The following is a 22,176-nucleotide window of genomic DNA, read 5'->3' on the forward strand; positions in this document are numbered from 1 at the left end:
AGAGGGCTGATGTTTGCTGGGCTACAGAGCACATAAAACACAGTTTTACCACCCCAAGCCTAACCTGGGGAGTGGGTTGGTGACCCGCTGCCTGGTCATCAGGCTGTGAGACTGAGCAGGCCCACTGATAGCTGCAGGAGGATCTAGAACAGGTGAGTAGGTGGAAAAACTAGCACACCTAGTAGCAGTTGGCTGGCAGGTTGGTGCTTATTGGGCCTGTTGCTAATAAATATGGAATTGGCTGGGGAACCAGAGCCTTTGATTGGTTCCACAAGGAGCTGACTAACAGTAGCATCCAAAACAGGACTGTGACAGCTAGCGATACCATGTTTTTATTCTGTTTAAGTCTGACAGTGTTATAGGAGTCTTCATTTAAAACACCAGTGATCAGAATTGATCAATGGGAATTCCCACTTCCAAGGTTAAGTCCAATTTAAAGGCACCAACTGTGAAAAGTGAGTTGGGTGGACATTAATGAAAACATGTATGTTTGTTTTTTTCTTAGATGATGAGGAGGTCTCCCTGGTCATAGAGCCAGCATGTCCTGAGGATGGAAATGCAGCAGATGCCAACCATGCTGCCGATGCACCTGATGATGACACACTAAGTGTGGGGCCTGACATGCCTGACCTTCCCTTGGATGCCCGTCCCAATCCTGAGACACTTGTGCTGCCTGCCTCCACTGCTGAGAACTCTACACCTGAGGAGGTCCAACCTGCTACTGAGGAGGAGGAGGTCGAAGCATCAGCAGGGGAGGAGCATGGAACTGTGGAGGAGGAGAGCACAGTGAGAGACGAGCCCCCGCTTACTATGCCCCAGGTGGAGCTGGAGGAGGGGGCCTCTGCTGAACCACAGGAGGATAGCAGGGGAGAGAATGGTGAAGAAAGAGCAAATGAGGAGAGGCATCAGGAGGAAGGCGTGGGAGAGCAGAAAGAAGAGCCTGCACTCCGGGCTGAGGAAATAACAGCAGAAGAAAAGGAGGTTGGGGAGGAAACACAGCTAAAGGAAGACTCTGACAATACTGTAGCAGTAACAACAGATGATGGGGCCACTAATGCAGTGGATCCCAAAGAAGCAAGCACCACATCCCAGGAGGCTCCTGTGGAACCAGCTGAAGGGGCTCCACGGGAAGTGACAGAGGCAGGAGACAGAAGCTGTCCCCCCTGCACTTGCCAGTCACTTTTCTCAAATTACAATTCCCATGCTCCCTCACGCCGTAAAAATCGCCCCTGCTCCCTTCCGGTGTCAGAGTTAGAGACAGTGATTGCTTCGGCCTGCGGAGAGCCGGAGACACCACGATCCCACTACATCCGGATTCACCACCTCCTCCACAGTCTCCCCTCTGCCCAACAAAGACCTCCCAGCCAGGAGGAGGAGGAGGCCGGGGAGGGAGATAATACAAGCACCACACAAGACACTATCTCCACATCACCCACACTCAAAACTTCCAAAGACAGAGAGGAGGACGAACAGGAGGATGAGGAAGAGGAGGATACAACTCAGTCTCCTTCTCAGGTATGGCCGACAAATGGACTAAATCAATTCACATTCACGTTAACCAGTGAATCATTAACCACTTGAAGTTCAATCATATCGCTCATTATTTCATGTTCTGCGATAGAGATGTGTTTCAACCCATAACATACAAGCACAGTGTCAACAAAGCAGATAGAAATGAATTAACTCTAAACTTTAAAATGAACAAATCTGTGTATGATTAAATTTGAACCCATATATCACTAACATGCATAGTTTTGAAAGGCAAAAATGTGTGACCGACTAATGTTTGAGCTCCAAGACAGTCTTTTAAATAGTGTCTGTGTATATCTGCAGGTCCCAGAGTGTCCAGGTCCCTGCTGCCGTCGGTCTCTACCACGCAGTCTCTCCATTGAACGCCTCTCTGAGCTGAACCGGCTCCTGGAAGGCGAAGGAGGGGTACATGAAGCAGTCAGAAGGATTTCTCCCTCCTGCCTTGAGAGTGAAGAGGGGGATTCCAGTAATGGGGGGGGAAGAAGAGGTGATGGGAGTACCCACAGACCTCCAGGTGAAAACGAGTGTGAGTTCTGCGACACATCCTGCTACAGCACCTCCTGTTACAGTACTTCCTGTTATAGCACATCATGCTACAGCAACTCAGGCTATGAGGGGAGGAACTGCTTCTGCAGCCACACACGTCTCTCCTCAGTGGACAGTAACAGACTTTCTGGCAGCACAGTGTTCTCGTCCCAGGATGAAGATGAAGATGAGGAGAGTGCCTTTGAGTCTGTACCTCATGCTGGACACATGTTAGATTGCCAGGAGGTGGGTGGGACAAAAGGAGAGAGGAGGGCCGCAAAGTGGAAGGAGACCAGGAGAGGAGAGCAAGGGGAGCCAGCTGTGGCTGGGGCCAGCGACAGGAACAGCATTGGTGAGATAAAACTATCCTTCTCATTGGTTATTGGAATACGTTGATACATGTCAGTAAAATGTTTCCAACCAAAGTATCTGATCCTCCAGCAAAAAAGTCAGTTTTCTGACTGTAGACTGACTTCTACTTATTTATTATGTGCAGTGAAAATTAAAAGTAATATGTGAACATTGGAAACCTATAAAAAGTTTTTTGTGTTAAATTAACACTCTCAGAGTTTAACACTGGTGATTTTGCTGTGTGTAATGTAAAATGAAAGCAAACTCAGGACTCCCACATAAAAGTGCAGCACTTTTTACCTACACAAACCTCCCAAAGGATAAGTTATATCAGAAATACTCTATCAAATACGTCAAATCTTTCTGTGTCTGAGCTGGTGTGCAGTCAGTATCTAAAACTGAGTCTTTCTGGCATAGAATTGCCATAGTTGCCATCTTTTCACCCATGTTGCCTCATCTTTTGTAGGATTAAAGTCAACACCCCATATAAGTTGATTTTTGTTTCATCAGCTCATACAACCTGAAACATGAACATCTTGCCATTTTGTAGTTTTTGATGCCTTCATTTACAGAAGAACTGTTGATTTAAACAAACCAACCAACCAATTTGATTTCTCTCTGAATTGTCGTTATAGTTTACTTGCATGGTCGCTCTTTACATCTCATATTGATAGACAGCTCTGACTCACAAGCAAGCTCTTTTCTGTATGAAATCATTTCAAATTAATATGCAGCAAAAAGCATGACTTTTGAATCTTTGACATGGCACTGATCACTGCAGTTTTTCAATTTAGTGGTATATTTACGAGCACTAGCACAGCTAGGACACTGTTAAAGTGAGTGACTCTGGTGCTTGTATTGCTAATGTATGGCCTGTGCTGAGGTGTAAAAGAATTAATTAGAAAATGTTTGAAGAAACTGCAATCACATAGTCTTCTGTCACCACTTTATCATTTACTTTGTTTGTTAGTTGAAGATGGTTTATTCCAAAAGGCTGCAAAAGTCTCTTACATTCTCCTTGGGCATCTCAAAGAGAGATGCCATGTGGAAACAGCCTGTCCTTCCTCAAATGTGTTTTTAATGTTGATGTTGATCTCGAAGCTGGGATGGGCTCCAGCAGATCCCCGTGACCCTGGTTCACGAAAAAAGCGGGTATAGAAGATCGATGGATGGATGGATGTTGATCTCGAATGAATAGCAGCTGGCACACTGACAACAACGCTGCAAATTTTAAATCTGCTTTTTCTTCTCATCAGCTGCAAATCCCGCTGCCACAGTGGTGGCAAAACTGATGCTGAGGGGATCTGTGTAAATCTTGTGTCTATCTGTATCGTCATTCTCTTTTCCTGAGTGGGAATGCCTTTCAATATATAATGCATGAGCCAAAACGTGCAACTTCTGGTTGTGCCACTTGTCTTCTTTTCTTCTGATGCTGCAAAACCCTGTTGCAACTCCGTAGTACATAGGAACATATACAGTTTCAGTGTTTAAGTCTTAGTATGCTGATGCATAGAGTCTGAGCAACAAAAAATGTCACTGCCCCAATACATTACAATACACTGAGACATTGTAGTATATAATCCACTCTCTCTTTATTTATTCATACTGGATATTAATTAAGGCAGAGCTGTTATGTGAATGGTTGCTTTTATATGAGAGTTTACTTTAAATGACAGTGACAACAAAGGAGCATGTGTCAGGGCACCGTGTAAAACTGTGTAAAACAGACAGCAAAACTCTAATCATAGCCTAATAAATGTTGACATTTATGAGAAAATTGAGATGGGAATTAATTCACTGTGAGATGGGGGAGGAAGTATCCCGTGTTCACGGGATGGTCAATAATTAATGGTGATCTATGGAGAAAAGCCCAAGCCAGGTGTTGCAATTAAATCTTCAAAATAAAGGCAAAAAAAGTAATTAAAATGCTGTCTTCATGCTTTCTACTGTATCTGTGCATTTTACATGACAGCTGTAATAGAAAAGTAGGTCACACATATACAGCCACACAATGAATGAAATTTCCCCATCTCTGAAATGCAATCAGTGTACTGCTAGACTCCCTGCCAGGTTTCTTCCTTCAGTGGATTTTCTTTACCTTTAAATCTGTATACTTAATACTTACATACTAACATTTAGAATTTTTTTATTTTTGTTCCAAATTTCAAGAGCTACACAAAGACTTCGATATTCTGACACAATAGAGTGACATCTATTAACATAAGTACGTGAGAAAGACTAGCTGCTGTTTTAAACATTAATGATTAAATTGACTATGCAAATGATTTTGAAAGTGGTAGGAGTCAGGAAGAAGTCTATAGAAGAAGGAAAGGAGTGAGGTCTAGCTACAGAAAGACAGAGTGCTGTTGTAGTGTTACCATTGAATAAAAGTATTGAACATGTTTAAGGCAATAATAATGATGTTCTGATTGAGCAAGGTGAATACTTATGGAGCCAGAACAGTGACAGCTGAACTTTGGCACAGAAAATAATATGGCACTGAAACTGAAAAATAAAACACTGAGATTGAAGGATTTGTACTGAATTCAGTACTAATTCAATTGGTTCCCATCACCTCCACAGTGAAATAGACTTTCACTGAACTGACAATGAAATGAGACATGCATTTTGATGCAGAAGCAGCTTTTATCATTTACTAAGGTTGAATCAACAGCCACCATAAAACTGTATATTTGTCTAAATAGCACTAGTCATCTGCCTTCATTTTTGTTTTGTTTTGCTTTTAATACTTTTTTGTTTTAGTTTTTTTCTTTTTTGTCATGCAAAACCAATGAGGAGAGATGTGATATAAGCAGTACATAACTGGGATCAGTTTATTTTCCCTGATGGATAGATTTATCTGGTGTGCAAACCTAAGTCACTTGTTTTTTATATGTTTACACTTTTAAGAAAAAGAAGAGGTTGTAGCGACAGATGTCATCTTAGAATAGTGGTTGTCTTTTTATTTACATCTTCTGACACTGTGTGATGATGTGTGCAGCTACAGGCAAACTAGACCTCTGCAGGACATTTTACATTGCAGGGATTCTGCAGATAACAAACCTTAAAATAAAATACATTCCTGATACAGCACACAATATTGCTTACATAATACAGCTTAAGGGAAATGTGATGACAAAGTTCTGTCTTTAAATTATGTTTTGCTGACTCATATTTGAGACTGGTGAAGCTACTGTGAGGTTACTGTGTAAGTGTCAAACAGCAGGCCAGATGTTGTTCATTTGGGTTAGGGTAAGACAGAGGTGTTTGGACCCCAATATATTTGTCTGCAAGTCTAGTATTGCTTTCGTTTCTGTATCTGTGGCATTGACAGAAGTGACAGATGACTTATTGCTTTACTTGAAAGTTGTTTTTCAAACTTCCTGATGCTATGCCCACATTACCCTACCTTTGATTCTAATATTTTATCAGGCAGAAATAATGATTTTGCTGTTGTGCTGCTGTAGCTGATGTAAACCTGCCATTACTGTAAAACTTCAGAGCAACTTTCTTTGCCTGAAAATCTGTCATCACCTGGCAGCTTATTCTTGATGAGCTTAGAGTATTAAAGACACCTTTATTCTGATAGATTTACATGTAATGTGTTTCTGTGCATTGTGATTTTTCTACAGACTGTTATGCTTGTGGCTTTTGCAATGACATTTTCACCTGATATGCTGGTGCTTCTGCTTTGATGATAACATATTTGCCTAGTGGAGGAATGCTTCCTCCTTAATCTAATGACACTGTATAGATTACATTTTCACCTGCTGATCTTACCACGTTTCCATCTCAAAGCACATTCCCATTTTGCATTAACACATTTTCTCTCATTCATATCAGACATTCAGGTACAAATAGTATTTTAAGCACAGGTGGAAATTCTGTCATCATATCATAGTGAGGTGATATTGAGTGAGTTGAGTATTGTGCCAGCAGAAATGGCATAAATCTGAGTTACCAATCATATCTGAAGAGAGAATATTGATCTTGGATGACTCTGCAAAATATATAGTGTGCAAGGGATTACTCTAAGTGATAAACTAACATTCAGTTATCATCAACACTCCTGTTTATTCAACTGCAAGGAGCATTGTTTTGGATTTACTAATTTCCAGGGATAATGGCCCTACAGTACAAGGTTATTGTAAGTCTGAGTAATTATAAAGATTCTACATCCTTAGTGCGATGTTCAGTGTTTACTAGTCTGAAAGGTGGTGTAGTGTATCCCCATCCTTGTGGTAATTTACCCTATACTGTTTCTCTGATGTCCTGTAGGCTCAGGCTTCTCCCCTCCTGTTGGCCATCTTCCAGTCCTGCGACCCAGCCATGACCTAAACCATTTTCCTGCTGCCACTGACCAAGCCTTACCTCCAAGTAAGAAGCAACAGCTCCCAGTCTTACTCTGGAGTCATATCCAACACCTTAGTTTGCTGTGAGAGTGGTTGTTTGTGTGGGCATGCTGAATGTTTGCTTTCCAAACATATTCCATCTGCTTTATGTTTTCCACCATCATCCTGTTGTCCCTCCTTGCATACCCCTTTAACTTTAGATGTACAGCTTTATACTGTTTTGTAATGTATGGTTCATAGTTGGATTCAAATGGTATTGGATGGTTTGCGGGATCAATGGTCTCAGAACAGGACGGCCCAAACTTCACTCTCCCTAGTTTTCACAATCAATCACAAAATGACACTTTTTGCTGTTTATGAACGTGGAACTATTTTTTGGTGAAGAACAGCTGGACATCGTGACTGTATTTGTATCATGGATGTGAACAGGTTTTAGCAGCAGAGCGCTGTGACAAAATACTGCATTCAACATTTGAGACTGTAACTTTTTCAACAGCCCTACTGTCAGAAACACTCCCATCCTGCTAGTTCTGATCACAGTTTAACACACTGCGCAATATGCAGCCTATACTCTACCCCAGTTGTTTATATGACGTCTTCTTAATGACAAGGAGACTGTTCAAATGCTGTGAAGGTGATCTGTGTTTATGGTTTCATTTCTGTGTTTACTCAAATATGAATATATAAATGGGATACAATTCCCATGCAAAGCAATTATTTTTCATATAATGCATATTAGGCTACCAGACTTGATATAAAACTACACAAATTAATTCAGAATACCGACCACTAATCAAAATACATGGACAGAGAACAGAACCACAAAACATTTATTTTCAGGATTTCACCTCTTTACAGATTTTATTTTAAGCATCTTCGCATTTCACTTGTTTTTGTGTTGCTTAATAAGGGGGAGATGTAGCAAATTTCTTTAGGGTGTGCAAAACATTGTAGTATATTTAAAAACACTGTTTTAAATGAGCAGAGCCACAGCAGTGATAATTTGAAAACACTGGTCCCTATATTGAGCATGTGTGGACTGAGATAGAGTGTTGAAGAAAGTATATAGTTACTGCTTTTGAACTTTATTATAATAAACATAAAAAACATATTTTCAAACTATAGTTTAAAACTGCAATCACACGTCATCTGTCTCACAAATATTTTTTTTATTCATGCAGTAATTGAAGCATGTTTTGACCTGAAACGCCTGTAAAAGTCTCTCACATTTTCCTTTGACATCCCAGAAACGGAGATGCCATTTAGAAACATAAAGAAACATATCAGGAGAGAAAAACTACCATACTGCCATATTTTGCATCCCTGGATGGGAACACATTCAAATAATGGATGAAAAAAACATGCATTCTTCTAGCAGTGGTATCTTTCTTTTTCCTTTTTTGGCACAAAATCCCATTTTTACTCCTTAGTAAATAAGAAAACATAACACAAAATACTAACTAAGCCACCAAGAAAGATAAAATCACTTTACAATTACTTTTAGTGTGATGAATACAAAGGGGCTACGAAGCCATGGTAGGAATACTGACTGCCTAAAAATAGTAGGATTGGCAGTGAGAGGCTGTTCTGTGTGTGTGTGTGTGTTTGTGTGTGAGTGTCATGACAAACAGGGTTTTTCTGTCCATAGGGAGCAGGCTTCACCATCCTCCTCCTCCTTCCTCTCTGTGGTGGGAGGGAAGTGGTGAAGAAGCTAAACAGAGTTTACTGTATGAGAACAAATTTGTTAATTTATTTGTTAAAGTCCTGTAGCACCTTCACATTATTTTATTCCAACACAAAACAAAACTACAGTAAAGTGAAATGTGTCAGAAAATGTAAACGCAGTTCTGAATGGAAAGGATGCATTATTTTATGATTGCCATAATTTTGGCAGTAGCTAATTCCAGTCCTGTGGTGTAATATGGTTACTTGAAAATGATTGTTCTGTTCCCAGTTCTTTGTGCACTTTTGGTTAAAACAGATTCAGTTGCAGTTGTTTTTGCTTTAATCAAGTGTTGGAGCCACAGGAGATTCACTTTAAAAACGAAACATAATCTCAGTCCTGATGTGCGAATGATTCTTACAGTCCTTATTCATATAGTTCTTATTCATATTGTAGTAATTGGGGGCAACATGTGGAAATAAGAAGTATCACTACAATATGATCAAGGAATTTCAAACACAGCTATAGAAAACATTTTAATTGAGTTAATTTTCTTAAAAAATTAACTGAAATGTTCTTTGTTCATTGGCGAATAGTTTCTCTTGTTACAGGAGATTAGGTTAGTAAAGTCGCTGTAATCACTATTTTTATAATGGAAATGGGTCAGAGGATTCTATATGTGAAAGAGGTCACTTTGGCAGATGTTAGTGATGGACCCACAGAGAATCGGCCCTGTGGATAGTTCAGCATTTTCACCTCATTGTTTTGGTGTCACTGCCCCCAGTGTTACTGTTTGGTTCTGGGTTGCATCAAGTAGCAGAGGGTAGCTCTTTTTACATGAACCCACTGAACCTCCTCAACACCAAACAGTAGACAGACATAGTTAGAGACAAGCCAGTGACCATAGTAGACGTTTCTCATTTGAAGAGTCACATATTTCATTAAGATTGTGCCACAAGTAATGAAAATGTTAATTTGGTTTACAGAAGAAAATTCGTTAATATGAAGATTTTGAAATGCAGTTCAGTTTTGTTTTACTTAAGATTATATTTTCATTGGTATTATATTGCTTTACCACTGTCCATTCACAGGTAGTGTTTCAGAATAAAATGGTCAGTTGTTGTATTCCCACATTATATTTAAGATTTTGTTTTTGTTTTCCTGAGGGATAAGCGTGTTCTCTGTTGTTCAATCATGTTATCTGTAGTCCTGGATCTTACAATCACTTTGTCAGAAGCATCTGAAAGTCCACATGACCTCCAAGCAAAGCAAAAGATCATGCCTGAAGGAATTACCTATCCACTCGGTTTTATGATGTACAACATCAACATATTGAAAAAATTGCCCTCCCTGTATATTTCTCTATATGTCAAAAACCCACAGGGTCAATATAAGCAGAATACTTTGGAACATGTGCTGGAAAGAGTGAATGCTACAGTCAGAGTAAGTGACTGTAATACGAAAGTAAGAAATGATTTGGTATACTGTGTGAATAAGAGTAAAACAAATGGTACCCACAGTTACAGGAAGAAACTGTATATTTGAGGTTCATGTACTTGATGAAAGTGTTTCAGTGTTTCATTATGTGGAAAGTTAAAAGGAGCTTTGAATGTTGTAACTGCATTTCTTTAAACTGGTCGACAGAAACAGGACTTTGAAGAAGAAGACAGTGTGGATGTTGGTTGACAACAAAGGGAAATCACTAATTGGTCAGCAGTAATAAGTTCATATCAGTTTTTGAATTCAATATATTTCACGACATTCGGGAGGAAGTTTGTTTACATCCCGCTAAGTGAAACATGATTGATCAACACAGCAGTGCGGCAGAGATGTAGCTGACAACTTCTGTTTCTCCCACACCTCTGTTGCCACAGACTGGGAAGCTCGTATCGACAGCCATGGCAGAGTTTTCTATGTCGACCATGTCAACCGGACAACAACCTGGCAGAGACCGAGCCACAGTGGCAAGTGTAACCACGGCATCCCTCGCTCAGGGTCCACGCAGCAGATGGAGCAGCTCAACAGGAGGTCAGCCTGGGAGAGAGCACTGTATTGACAACTGTAACAATTTTCAGACACGTGTTCATCACCTAGTGTTGTCAATCAAATTACAACAACATGGGAAATGTATTTGAGGGCGAAGGTGAACGTTTCCTGTAGAAACATATTGATTTATCACTTTATAACAAGAAGTGTTTTTTTTATAAATGTGTTTAATAACAAGAAAGTCCAGTTTTTACAGGACAAAATGAAAAATTATTTTGGTAGCAAAATATTATAATACAAATAGGATCTAACTTCTCATTATAAAACAACTATTCCCATGATGGTAGAAATCTGATGCAGCAATGAAATTCTTTTTTTTTTTAATTAAAAAATAATTTCATATTATATTGTATATCCAAAAACATTTCCTGTTTCCCAAAACAAGAGCAGAAGGAAAGAGGAAATACTGTATAAAAGAGAATGGAGGTGAGAAAGGAAGTGAATTATAATCAGAGTCTGTGCAGCCCTGCAGTCTGTTACAGATGGTGAAGTTACACTGACATCTGGTGACTGGAAATAAAAGTTCAACCAACAGGCTTTGTTGGTTTGCAGCACCTCATAAGGCAAATCAAAAAATATACTCATGAAAATGGTGCTTTAATATTATACACGGTGCACATTCTTTGAGTACCTTTACAAACCCAATAATAATGATTCACATGCCTGTTTCATCCTCCACACTCCTGAAAGAGGGCCACTTATTGTTCCTGCAGGTACCAAAACATCCAGAGGACCATGGCCACAGAGGAGGACGGTGGCAGTCCGAGGTTAGAGTGGAGCAACAGCACAGAGACTGATTCTGATTCTGCTCCGACAGGTACAGCACTGAGCCCCCTCACGTCATCTGCACTTTCCATGTAACCGAAAGGACACACTGAAGAAATTTCTGTCCATGCTCATTTGTATGATTATGATTATTGACTGATTTTAATTATTTGACGCCATAAATCCTGTTTTTAATGCTCTTACCTACGTCATTTTCAGTTCTGATTTGTTTTAGTGTTTCTACCTTTGTAAATCTGAGCAAACCTATTTCTGTAAACAGCTTAAAAATACAGTAGAGAAATAAAATTACCTCTTCTCTGTCTGCAGTCCCTGCCTCCAGTGTCAATCAGCAGAAGATCAGCCATCTCCTCCAGTCACCTGCTGTCAAATTCATCACACACCCAGAATTCTTCACTGTGTTGCACAGTAACTATGTGAGTAACACATGCACACAGCCGTATCTTTGTATTGTTGTGAGGACACCCATTGACATAATCTAAATTATTGAATACAGTTGTGTCCATGCAACATACTAAAATCATATATACACATCTGCATATGTTTGAGCTGTACATGTTTTTTCACTGTCACATATAACATTAAATATTTAATATAAAATTGGGAAAAGCATGTATTTTAAATACACACGCCAGTCTTCCCACACACATGCTCACAAATACACAGCCACAATAAGATGGAAACATCACTTTACACTGTCAGTGGTACACTACCTCACTTTTTTAAATGTCAACCTGTGCATGTCCTCCAGGCAGCCTACCGGATGTTCACCAGCAGCAGTTGCGTGAAGCACATGATCCTGAAGGTTCGTCGAGATGCCAGAAACTTTGAGCGATACCAACATAACCGGGACTTGGTGGTTTTCCTTAACAAGTTCGCCGACACCCAACTGGAGCTGCCGAGGGGCTGGGAGATCAAAACCGACCCCCAGGGCAAGGTGCCGTACACTACACATGCAGAATGAATTGTGGGGGCATGGGTGATAAAGTCAATAGTCAGTAGGTGCGTCATACGTGGAACTGCTAGGTAATCCAAAATATGCCAAGGACTCTGCACTGATACTCATGTTCAACTGTTTGTATTGTTTTACTAAAGTTTTACACTCTAATTAAAGCAGACCAGACTATGAAGCCACAATAATACCAATACCATGAAATGCAATATAACTTGTCTATATGTCTGGGATGAAAATTGGGATGTTGCCATGCCAACTGTGGATTTCATTTTTTTCCATTTTAATTAATTTTTCTTGTCTCACAGTCTTTCTTTGTGGACCACAACAGTCGAGCAACAACCTTCATCGACCCTCGAATCCCACTTCAGAATGGTCGGCTGCCTGGCCACCTGGCCCACAGGCAACACCTGCAGAGATTGCGCAGCTACAGTGCAGGGGAGGTACGCATGCACATCTGTATCAGTCACATTAGATTTCATGAAGATTTCACCAACAGCTCTGACATCTTTTACTTTTTGCAGCCATCTACTCATAAGGGTGCAATGCTTGTTGTGATGTGATACATTCTTGACATAACTATCAATAAAAAATCGATAATAAATCTTCTTCTTCATGGTTCAGTGAAGTTGTACATTCGACACTTTGTTAGTGGTACACATTCTTTATTTATCTATATATGAGATTTGTTGGCAAGAATAAAATACACAATATCACCAGACTTAACATTTAAATGCAATAGCAAGCTTCCATATACGTAATTGTGCTACGGTACGCTCAGTTTCAACAGCAGTTCAGCTGAGAAATGTTACAGTGCAGAACATTTCATAGAAATCATATAAAAAGTATAACTCCAAATCTTGCATCTATGGTTGCATTGCAAATATGAACTGCCAGTAGCTGTCTCAGCATGGCACCAGTATTTACAATAAATATAAAGAAAAACAGCTTTTATACATGCCTCTTTATTAGTGTGTATGTCACTGAATCTATAACAATATTATACTTGCTTTTAACGTTTCCAAACTTATTAATGAGCTGAAAGGACTTTGAAAATCACAGACTGTTGTTGTCCTGTGTCTTAATGAAACGTGTCCTGTTGGCATTTGTTCTCAGGCCTCTGATGTGTCCAGAAGTCGTGGGGCTTCTCTAATAGTCAGGCCTGGGAACAGCTTGGTAGCCGCCATACGAAGCCAGCATCTTGTTGATTCCCAGCAACTGACAGCTCCATGTAGGCAGTCTAATAACCTCTCATTATTAGCCACATAGACTACACTTATTTCAACTATTACTAATTCTTTCTGTTGACTTTGTGAAGAGTCAGTCTGTGTTAATCTCATCCTGTGTCTCTGCCTCACCAGCTTACAATGACAAGATAGTGGCATTTCTTCGACAACCAAACATATTTGATATGTTGCAGGAGCGACAACCCAGCCTGAGCAGAAACCATGCACTAAGGTAGCCTTCTTTTTAAAGGACTAGTTCAAAAATATTGACGTGTCTTTTTTTTATTGTCATTATTTGTATGTATGTAGTGAGGGTTTCTAAAACACATTTATCTGTAGCTGATGTTGTGTCGAGGCTTCAACAGTCAGATTATGACAATCAAATGAACATTATTTTTACAATTTAATTTCCTCTCTTTGCCAGAGCTGTTGTCATTGCTCTATAGCAGTAGATGGATTAAAAAGTACTATGTACATACATTGTTATTCCCACTCCTCTAAGTCATCCAGTCTAGTAATCATGAATCTGAACACACACGACAACCTGGCTTGCAGCAAACTCTAGATGGATTTGCCATAAATAGTGTTTGGTACATTTTTCTTTCACCCCACAAATGATCCACAGCAGAATTTCATCACAAAACAAAGACCCATATTTTCAGACCCTCCAGTTGCTTTTAGGGCATTTTCAAACCCACAGTATAGTTGGTTTGCTCCAAATTGATGACTGAGCTGTCCAGTATAGAGGCTGCAAAAATAACTGACTTATTATTATTATCATTATTATTACCAGTAATTAACTTTCAATACCGTTCTACATATATTTTGGTGACAAAACACAAGAAGTCAGAAAAATATTTCCTTGCATGAACACCTGCTTGAATTGGACTTTTGCTTTTTTTATTTTATTTTATTTTATTTTTTGACTAATCAGGGAAAAGATTCACTACATCCGGACAGAAGGTACTCAGGGGGTGGAGAAGCTGTCGTGTGACGCAGACCTGGTCATTCTGTTAAGGTAGGAGCCTCACTGATGTTAATGCTAAACCCAGATTCATCCTACCATTCAGTAATGTGCTCACAAATGACCCCCAACTTCTCTTTGTATGTAGTGCGGAAAAAATATCACAGCAAATGTAAAGTTGATACGTAAATGACAGAGGGAGAGTTTTCTTTAAAACAATTATCAGGTAGAGGAAGAGGGGACAAGGAAACAACTGCTAATTATACTGTAAATCCCAGGTGTGCCATGGGACTGTTTAGGTGCATTTAGGCTGATGATGTTTTCTGAAAAGATTGAGATTTAACAGCAACAACATAAATTAGCAGGCAATGCTCATAACACTATGTAAACAACTGTTTGAATAAGCTAAGAAATATAGAAAGGAATATCCAATGATGCCAAATGTTTTCCTTGTGTTTGGACTCTGTCCTAGACTATTGGGTTAGCCCCTAAATTTCCAGTTGATTTGTACTGTTACCTCAGCTTGGACTGTCTTCATGTTTTTGACCTGTGCCTGGACTCTGGCTATCTCTGCTCAGTTTTGTTGCCAGGACTCACAATAACCTCTGGATGTTCCCTTGGTTGATAGTAGACTATTCCATACTAAATCTGCCTCAATGTCACATTTTCTCTGTGATGACTTGTGATATGGCAGCACAGTGGTGCAGTTGTTACTGTGTCGCTTCACAACAATAGGGTTCTGGGTTTGATTAGGGCCTTTCTGTGTGGAGTTTGCATGTTCTCCATGTGCCTGATGAAACATTTTTATCCTAATAGAGTCTATTCTACAGTGAGACGCCCCCGTCCTTAGGGCATGAGGTAGGACATTGCATATCTGAATGTCTTTTGGTCCTACATCCAGTAAAGCTCAGGTAATAGGCACATTGAAGCTGTTCTGGTGCCATATGACGTCCCAACACCTTAATAAACATGTTAAGTTTTGTTTGTTTTTTTTCTTTAATGTGTTACATGTCTGCCTCTCCATAATGTTTCAAAAGCCTCCCAGAAACTGTTATTGCTCTTTAATCTCACAAGCGTTGCAGGTCAGTGTAATTGATGTACCTGAGCAGTCAGCTGGCACACATTGTATTGATTAGATGTTTCCACCTCTGCCTGCTCCTGAATGACTTTAAAGCTGCCTTCAGTTTTTGCAGTAACTTTATATTTATATGTGTTGATTGTTAGTGGCTCTTCTGGTTTTCAGTGAGAGGATGTCTTTGCTTTTCTGTCTCCTGTTCTTGCAGTTTATTTGAAGAGGAAATCATGTCTTATGTTCCACCTCACCCCATCCACCCCAGCTTCAGCTTCTCTCCTCGCTGCTCACCTGTGTCCTCGCCACAGAACTCTCCTGGTAGGTCCTCCAGCCTGAAAATCACCACACAGTGTCTGGAGGTTCTTTGCTATTAGATGTTATTGCAAAAAAGGTCACAGGCATCGAGCACACAGTTGTATTGAAGAGCAACTAGCAGAGACTTACCTTTTTGAACTGGAGTGGCGTTGTCAGTACCAAAATGAAAACCAATCTATGAAAACCAATTTTAACAGAATTAGACATTTCTGAACATATTTGAGCCTTTGTCTGCAAATTCTATTGATAGTCTTTGATGTCCTGATCATATTTCAGGTATTTTGCCTCTTATAAACATCTGCATGAAACAGTGTTTTATTTTAACTAATCTTTTATATTTTCCAATCTTTCTGTCTTTTTCTGTGTATTTCTGGTCTGTCTCGGTGTGAAGGCTTGCAGAGGGCCAGGGCTCCAGCTCCTTACCGCAGAGACTTTGAAGCCAAATTAAGAAACTTCTACAGGAAATTAGAAACCAAGGGCTATGGCCAAGGTCCAGGCAAAATCAAGTAAGAGCAACTGTGAATTAGACTAGAAAATAATTTGACCATAATTGTAACCACCAACATAAAACTGACTGATCCTAGAATTATATTATTATATGTTTCTGTTTGATTGTGGCAGCTAGACCAGGTGTATTATCAAATATCCTGATCACATAATGAGGAAAAAGACAACCACTTGTACATGAGATCGTAATTATCCGGGACTTGTAACCTCATGTAGCTCCTGCGTGATGTGAATGTTTGTGATTGTTGTAGATTGCTAATCAGGAGAGAACACCTTCTGGAAGGAACCTTCAATCAGGTGATGGCGTACTCCCGCAAAGAGCTGCAGAGGAACAAGCTGTACATCACCTTCCTTGGGGAGGAGGGGTGAGAGACACACACACACACACACACACACACAACAAGTGATACAACACATCAAAATACATTGTTCTCCAGTGTGTTATGTGGTATATTTAGGATTTTAATTAGATTTGCATAGTTGCATGAAAGGAGAAAGAGATGTAAATAAAAACTGTACTGTGTACAGGCATGCATGCACTCACACATCTACATGGACACAACCAACAACAAGGAAATTAGTTAAGTTACTGTTTCCATCTAATCCAGTACGGCAAGAACAATTCTACAGACAGGTTTCCTGGGCAGAGGGTTTAAAATGACTTAAAATGAGTGTTTATGAGGAGCAACCTGAAAATGTGGATTTCTGCCTAAAACTACACAAGAAATATACAAAATGGAAAATATTAATAACCTGAAAACATTCTCAGACAGCAGAATTAGCTGCAGCAATCTGGTCAGAGCTTTGGATTTAAAGACAGCAGTTTAAGCTTAAATACTGAAAATGCAGGAATAAACTTCAATTCTAAGGTAAGGCAGTTCACACAATTAATTTGTGTCTTAGGGTTTTTAATGAATAATGATAAGACTCTGACAGTTGGAGACAGCTGGTACAAGTACAGGCTGATCATTGAGAATGTGTCTTTCTATGCATATAGTCTCCAGGAAAGAAAATAAAACTGCTGTACTGCTGAGTATCCTTGCAAGACCTAGTCTCTCATCAGTAATGCTGAAGACACAGTCAGGAAAAAAAGCTTTGCCTGTTTATGCCATGGTCAAATGTTGTTGCATTAATGTAGCATGGCATGCTCTATATCCAGTGTCTGTCACATACAAATTCACCTGTGAACAATAGTCTTCAAGGTGTTTTATTTTGAAATAGTGAAAATGTTCCTATGTTAGGTGTAATTATATTGTGAAAATGTGTTTTAATGCCCCACACACACACACATATGGTTTGATCATGGGCCACACAATAACAGGCTTTTAAAGCCACATCAAGCACCACTATGCATAATTACACAGCCATATCTGAGCGGATGTTTCTAGGAATGTAACCAAAATTAGAAAATTGCAAATTGTACCACCCAAAAAGTATACCAAACAGGAGGGCAATTTTCCCAAAGGACATAATTTACACAGTCAGGAAAAAAAGCTTTGCCTGTTTATGCCATGGTCAAATGTTGTTGCATTAATGTAGCATGGCATGCTCTATATCCAGTGTCTGTCACATACAAATTCACCTGTGAACAATAGTCTTCAAGGTGTTTTATTTTGAAATAGTGAAAATGTTCCTATGTTAGGTGTAATTATATTGTGAAAATGTGTTTTAATGCCCCACACACACACACATATGGTTTGATCATGGGCCACACAATAACAGGCTTTTAAAGCCACATCAAGCACCACTATGCATAATTACACAGCCATATCTGAGCGGATGTTTCTAGGAATGTAACCAAAATTAGAAAATTGCAAATTGTACCACCCAAAAAGTATACCAAACAGGAGGGCAATTTTCCCAAAGGACATAATTTACTTATTGAGTAATCACTAGAAAGGCTGAAGTGGCCAGCTGCAGCTCCTCAGTCTCCTCACCACAACTCCTTTAGATTTGTTCTGCAATTCTTGCAGGAGATTATGCCCAAAAGCTCGCTGCAACTGTGCACTATATGATCATTTCAAATTTTCCTAACTGTTTAGAGGTAGTTAGAGTACTTGAGGTAAAGCTCCCAAATGCAAGGATGAAGTTTCAGTGTACTCTGTATTTTCTCTCAGCTCTGTTCACCTATGTGGATGTTTCAGCTCTTTGGTTTGGTTTTCAGTGAAAAGGTTCTGATGAACCCTCTATAGAGAAAAGCTAAAAGGAAAGTGTGTGTTACATTCATGCAATGCAATATGTTAGTGTTGTGGTTTTTTTTGTTTTGTTTGCGGTAGATAAATGGTCAGATTGAGTTTTTTTTATATCTAAGTCTGTATCACCAGTTTAACTGTCCAAATATGAAAGCTCTAATCTAAGAAAACCATTTCTCTCTCTCTGGACTCTTCAGGTTAGATTACAGTGGTCCGTCCAGAGAGTTCTTCTTCCTCTTATCTCAGGAATTGTTTAATCCGTACTACGGTCTGTTTGAATACTCAGCCAATGACACTTACACCGTTCAAATCAGCCCAATGTCAGCATTTGTTGAAAATCACCTGGAGTGGTAAGCAGCCCAATACACATAATGAAAATAATGAAAACAATGGCTAATTGTACCCCTTCACTTACCAATTTCTCCTAAATCTTCCTGTTTATATCCAGGTTCCGTTTCAGTGGTCGAATCCTGGGCCTGGCTTTGATTCACCAATACCTGCTGGATGCTTTCTTCACCAGACCCTTCTACAAGGCCCTGCTCAGACTGTCAGTACCACACACTGGCATTTACTTATGTTTTCCAAACTTCTCAGAAATATAATTTTTATGCATTAGTTACCTTTGCTGCCCAGGAAAAGCAAACAGAAGTTCAAGGTTCTAGGTTAAGAAAACCAGTTATGCAGTGGGCAGCTCGACTTGTTTACCTTTTAGATTTGAGGGCAGTTAATTAAATCATTGGGCTCAGAACACTTTATTTGACAAACTATGGATTTATAGTACTTGTATTTTTGTTGTTTTGAATTGATTTGATAGGAAACTGCTCCAGCTAACAGATTAGTAGTGCTGTGTACCAGTATATCCACAGTACTGTAGTATTGTGGGTTGTATATATGAGCTCTGTGTCTCCTACAGACCAACAGACCTGTCTGATCTGGAGTATCTGGATGAGGAGTTCCACCAGTCTCTGCAGTGGATGAAAGACAATGACATCACCAACATCCTGGACCTCACCTTCACTGTCAATGAAGAAGTATTTGGCCAGGTGTGTGTGTTTGTGTGTGTCTGCATGCATTTGTTACGGTGGATGATGATGATGATGACGACGTCCAACCCATGTGCACATGATCTGTTGTACATGCAGATCTCTTTTTTAATGATGCACAACATGTATTTCCTCAGTCTACTGCTTTCGTAACTTTTGGTAACTACACCCTTCCTTTGTTGATAGGTGACTGAGCGGGAACTGAAGTCAGGTGGCTCCAACCTGCAGGTGACTGAGAAGAACAAGAAGGATTATATAGAGCGAATGGCCAAATGGAGGGTGGAGAGAGGAGTGGTGCAGCAAACTGAGGCACTGGTCAGAGGCTTCTATGAGGTAAACAGTACTGAGCAATACTGTTTCAGCTCTCAGATGGAAGAAAACATAATGGAATGATTTTAACACCAGAAGGTAAACAGGAGTCAGATATACAGTTTAACAAAATAAGACACTTTCTGTGATAAGATCAAATCTGTAGTGAAACAAAACAAGGCAAACACCTTTGATTAATTGGTTTAAAAGTCATTTAGTTCATTTAGACAGCAAAGTCCAATAGATTGTGAAGATATCATAGTACACATGCGTACACGTGGAGCACAACCACAGTTCATATGGCAGCTGAAATATTTACCTGTCAACGCTTTCTCCATGCCAGGTGGTTGACTCCAGGCTGGTGTCCGTATTTGATGCACGAGAGCTGGAGCTGGTTATTGCTGGGACAGTTGAAATCGACCTCAATGACTGGAGAAGCAACACGGAGTACAGAGGAGGTGTGTATGTGTGAAACTATAGCTAAATAACCCTTAGAGCCCTTTGACACCTGGTTATAAACATGCACATCTGTACCACCTAGATCAGTAAAAATGCATGTTGTCTGACCACATCTGGCTCACACTGGTTCAGACAGATGTGAATACGGACTGTATGGTCTGTCCACATCATTAGTTGAATGGTACATTTAGATAAACCAGCTGTTAGCTCACATTTATTGTACAGATATGAATGATAGGAATCTTCTCAGCTATAAAGTTAATATGTGTATTTTTTATAATTAAGTACTGGTCTCCAATATTCCCTGAATGGTCCAGTATTTTGTTTTAATTCAATTATTACTTTATGTGAATTGACTATAGTTATATGTAATTGTGAATTACATACAGCTATTTCATTACATAAAGCATCAACTTGGAAATAGACCCTTAATCTGCGTTGATTCGTGTTAACACCTTGTCTCCCACTAACAGGTTACCATGATGGTCACATAGTGATGCGCTGGTTCTGGGCCACTGTGGAGCGGTTCAACAATGAGCAGCGCCTTCGCCTGCTGCAGTTTGTCACAGGGACCTCTAGTGTGCCCTATGAGGGCTTCGCTGCCCTGCGGGGATCCAATGGTCTCCGACGTTTCTGTATTGAGAAGTGGGGCAAAGTTACATCACTACCCAGGTATATAACCCTGTTTCTTGTAAAGGCAAGTCCACAATCGTACAGTACTAAGTCCTCACACCCTAAAGTGGCAGCTCATATGTATTACTTTTGTCAGCAAAGCAGCACTTTTTGACTGCAGACAAGTGCGAGGTGGCTGGTGAAACAGCTGAATTGTCACACACCTTCCAAATATACCAGGACTTTCTCTTTACTGCATACATGTAATATTATGCTGCCATCACTAGGACATTTATAAAATTGCTCTGACATTATTCAAATCCAATCACAACAAAGCAGTAGCTCATCAGAGGAGCTATATATGTTATTTTCCTTCCTCTGCAGTGCAAGTGGACAAAGTTTGTGACCTTACAGTAGGACATTAAATTTGCAGTTAAATTATGAAAGCACTCAGCAGAAACAGAGAGCAGCACTCACTGCAGGGCTGGGAGAAGTGCCAGAACTGTAGGATACTATAGGTCTACTAATAAGAAGAGGTTTATAAAGGAGATAGGGGTGTTTGCATGTGTGTTTGATTGATACAATAGAAAAATATGCTTTAGAGATGCTGGTACTGTAGGTTGGTTATGTTAGCTAAGCTGATTCCCATATTTCCAGTCTTATTCTAATTTCTAGTGGTAGTTTCAGTTCTTCTCATTCACCAAGTATTTACTGTATGTGTTCATGACGTGTCTGTTTTATTGCAGCAGTTTCTTTAGTTCTTGGGAGACAATAAACTTTTCTGTCTCTGTTTCTCTTGCTCTCTCAGGGCTCATACCTGTTTTAACCGCCTGGACCTGCCGCCATACCCTTCATACAACATGCTGTATGAGAAACTGCTAATTGCTGTGGAGGAAACCAGCACATTTGGTCTGGAATGAGACAGATAGGACCAGCAAATCAACACTGTATCTCTCTGTGCATGACTGCAAAGGAAAGCAGATGTTTTGGGCTCAATAGTTCAGAATGATTCCTGGACTGTACAAAGGGTTTGATCGTGTGGATATATGTACGTCACTATTTTGGTAGTACTGTGTGGAGATAAAGTTCCTCACTTACTGGACAATGTGTGTGTGTGTGTGTGTGTGTGTGTGTGTGTGTGTGTGTGTGTGTGTGTGTGTGTGTGTGTGTGTGTGTGTGTGTGTGTGTGTCTGTGTGTACATCCAAAGAAAGCTGTATGTAAAATGGAATCAGGATGCAATTTAAACTTGCATGTACCGAAATCCATCCAAATGA

General features: G+C 39.8%; 1 protein-coding gene across 1 annotated transcript in view; it reads left to right on the forward strand.

Annotated features, from left to right (window-relative positions):
• The window catches only part of hecw1a (HECT, C2 and WW domain containing E3 ubiquitin protein ligase 1a), a 49,316-nt gene extending 27,495 nt beyond the window's left edge, over positions 1-21,821 (forward strand). Inside the window, exons 9-29 of the mRNA XM_026292277.1 lie at positions 506-1,515; positions 1,834-2,407; positions 6,685-6,783; positions 10,296-10,449; positions 11,181-11,284; positions 11,560-11,666; positions 12,002-12,187; positions 12,511-12,645; positions 13,319-13,433; positions 13,564-13,660; positions 14,363-14,446; positions 15,676-15,782; positions 16,171-16,285; positions 16,538-16,651; positions 18,676-18,828; positions 18,927-19,025; positions 19,392-19,521; positions 19,708-19,854; positions 20,174-20,288; positions 20,763-20,961; positions 21,710-21,821. Coding sequence (XP_026148062.1) covers positions 506-1,515; positions 1,834-2,407; positions 6,685-6,783; positions 10,296-10,449; positions 11,181-11,284; positions 11,560-11,666; positions 12,002-12,187; positions 12,511-12,645; positions 13,319-13,433; positions 13,564-13,660; positions 14,363-14,446; positions 15,676-15,782; positions 16,171-16,285; positions 16,538-16,651; positions 18,676-18,828; positions 18,927-19,025; positions 19,392-19,521; positions 19,708-19,854; positions 20,174-20,288; positions 20,763-20,961; positions 21,710-21,821 — 3,956 coding nt within the window. The remainder of the gene's footprint in view (positions 1-505; positions 1,516-1,833; positions 2,408-6,684; positions 6,784-10,295; positions 10,450-11,180; positions 11,285-11,559; positions 11,667-12,001; positions 12,188-12,510; positions 12,646-13,318; positions 13,434-13,563; positions 13,661-14,362; positions 14,447-15,675; positions 15,783-16,170; positions 16,286-16,537; positions 16,652-18,675; positions 18,829-18,926; positions 19,026-19,391; positions 19,522-19,707; positions 19,855-20,173; positions 20,289-20,762; positions 20,962-21,709) is intronic.
• The last annotated feature ends 355 nt before the right edge of the window (positions 21,822-22,176 follow it).

The sequence above is a fragment of the Mastacembelus armatus genome, chromosome 20, assembly GCF_900324485.2.
Source record: "Mastacembelus armatus chromosome 20, fMasArm1.2, whole genome shotgun sequence".
NCBI lineage: Eukaryota > Metazoa > Chordata > Actinopteri > Synbranchiformes > Mastacembelidae > Mastacembelus > Mastacembelus armatus.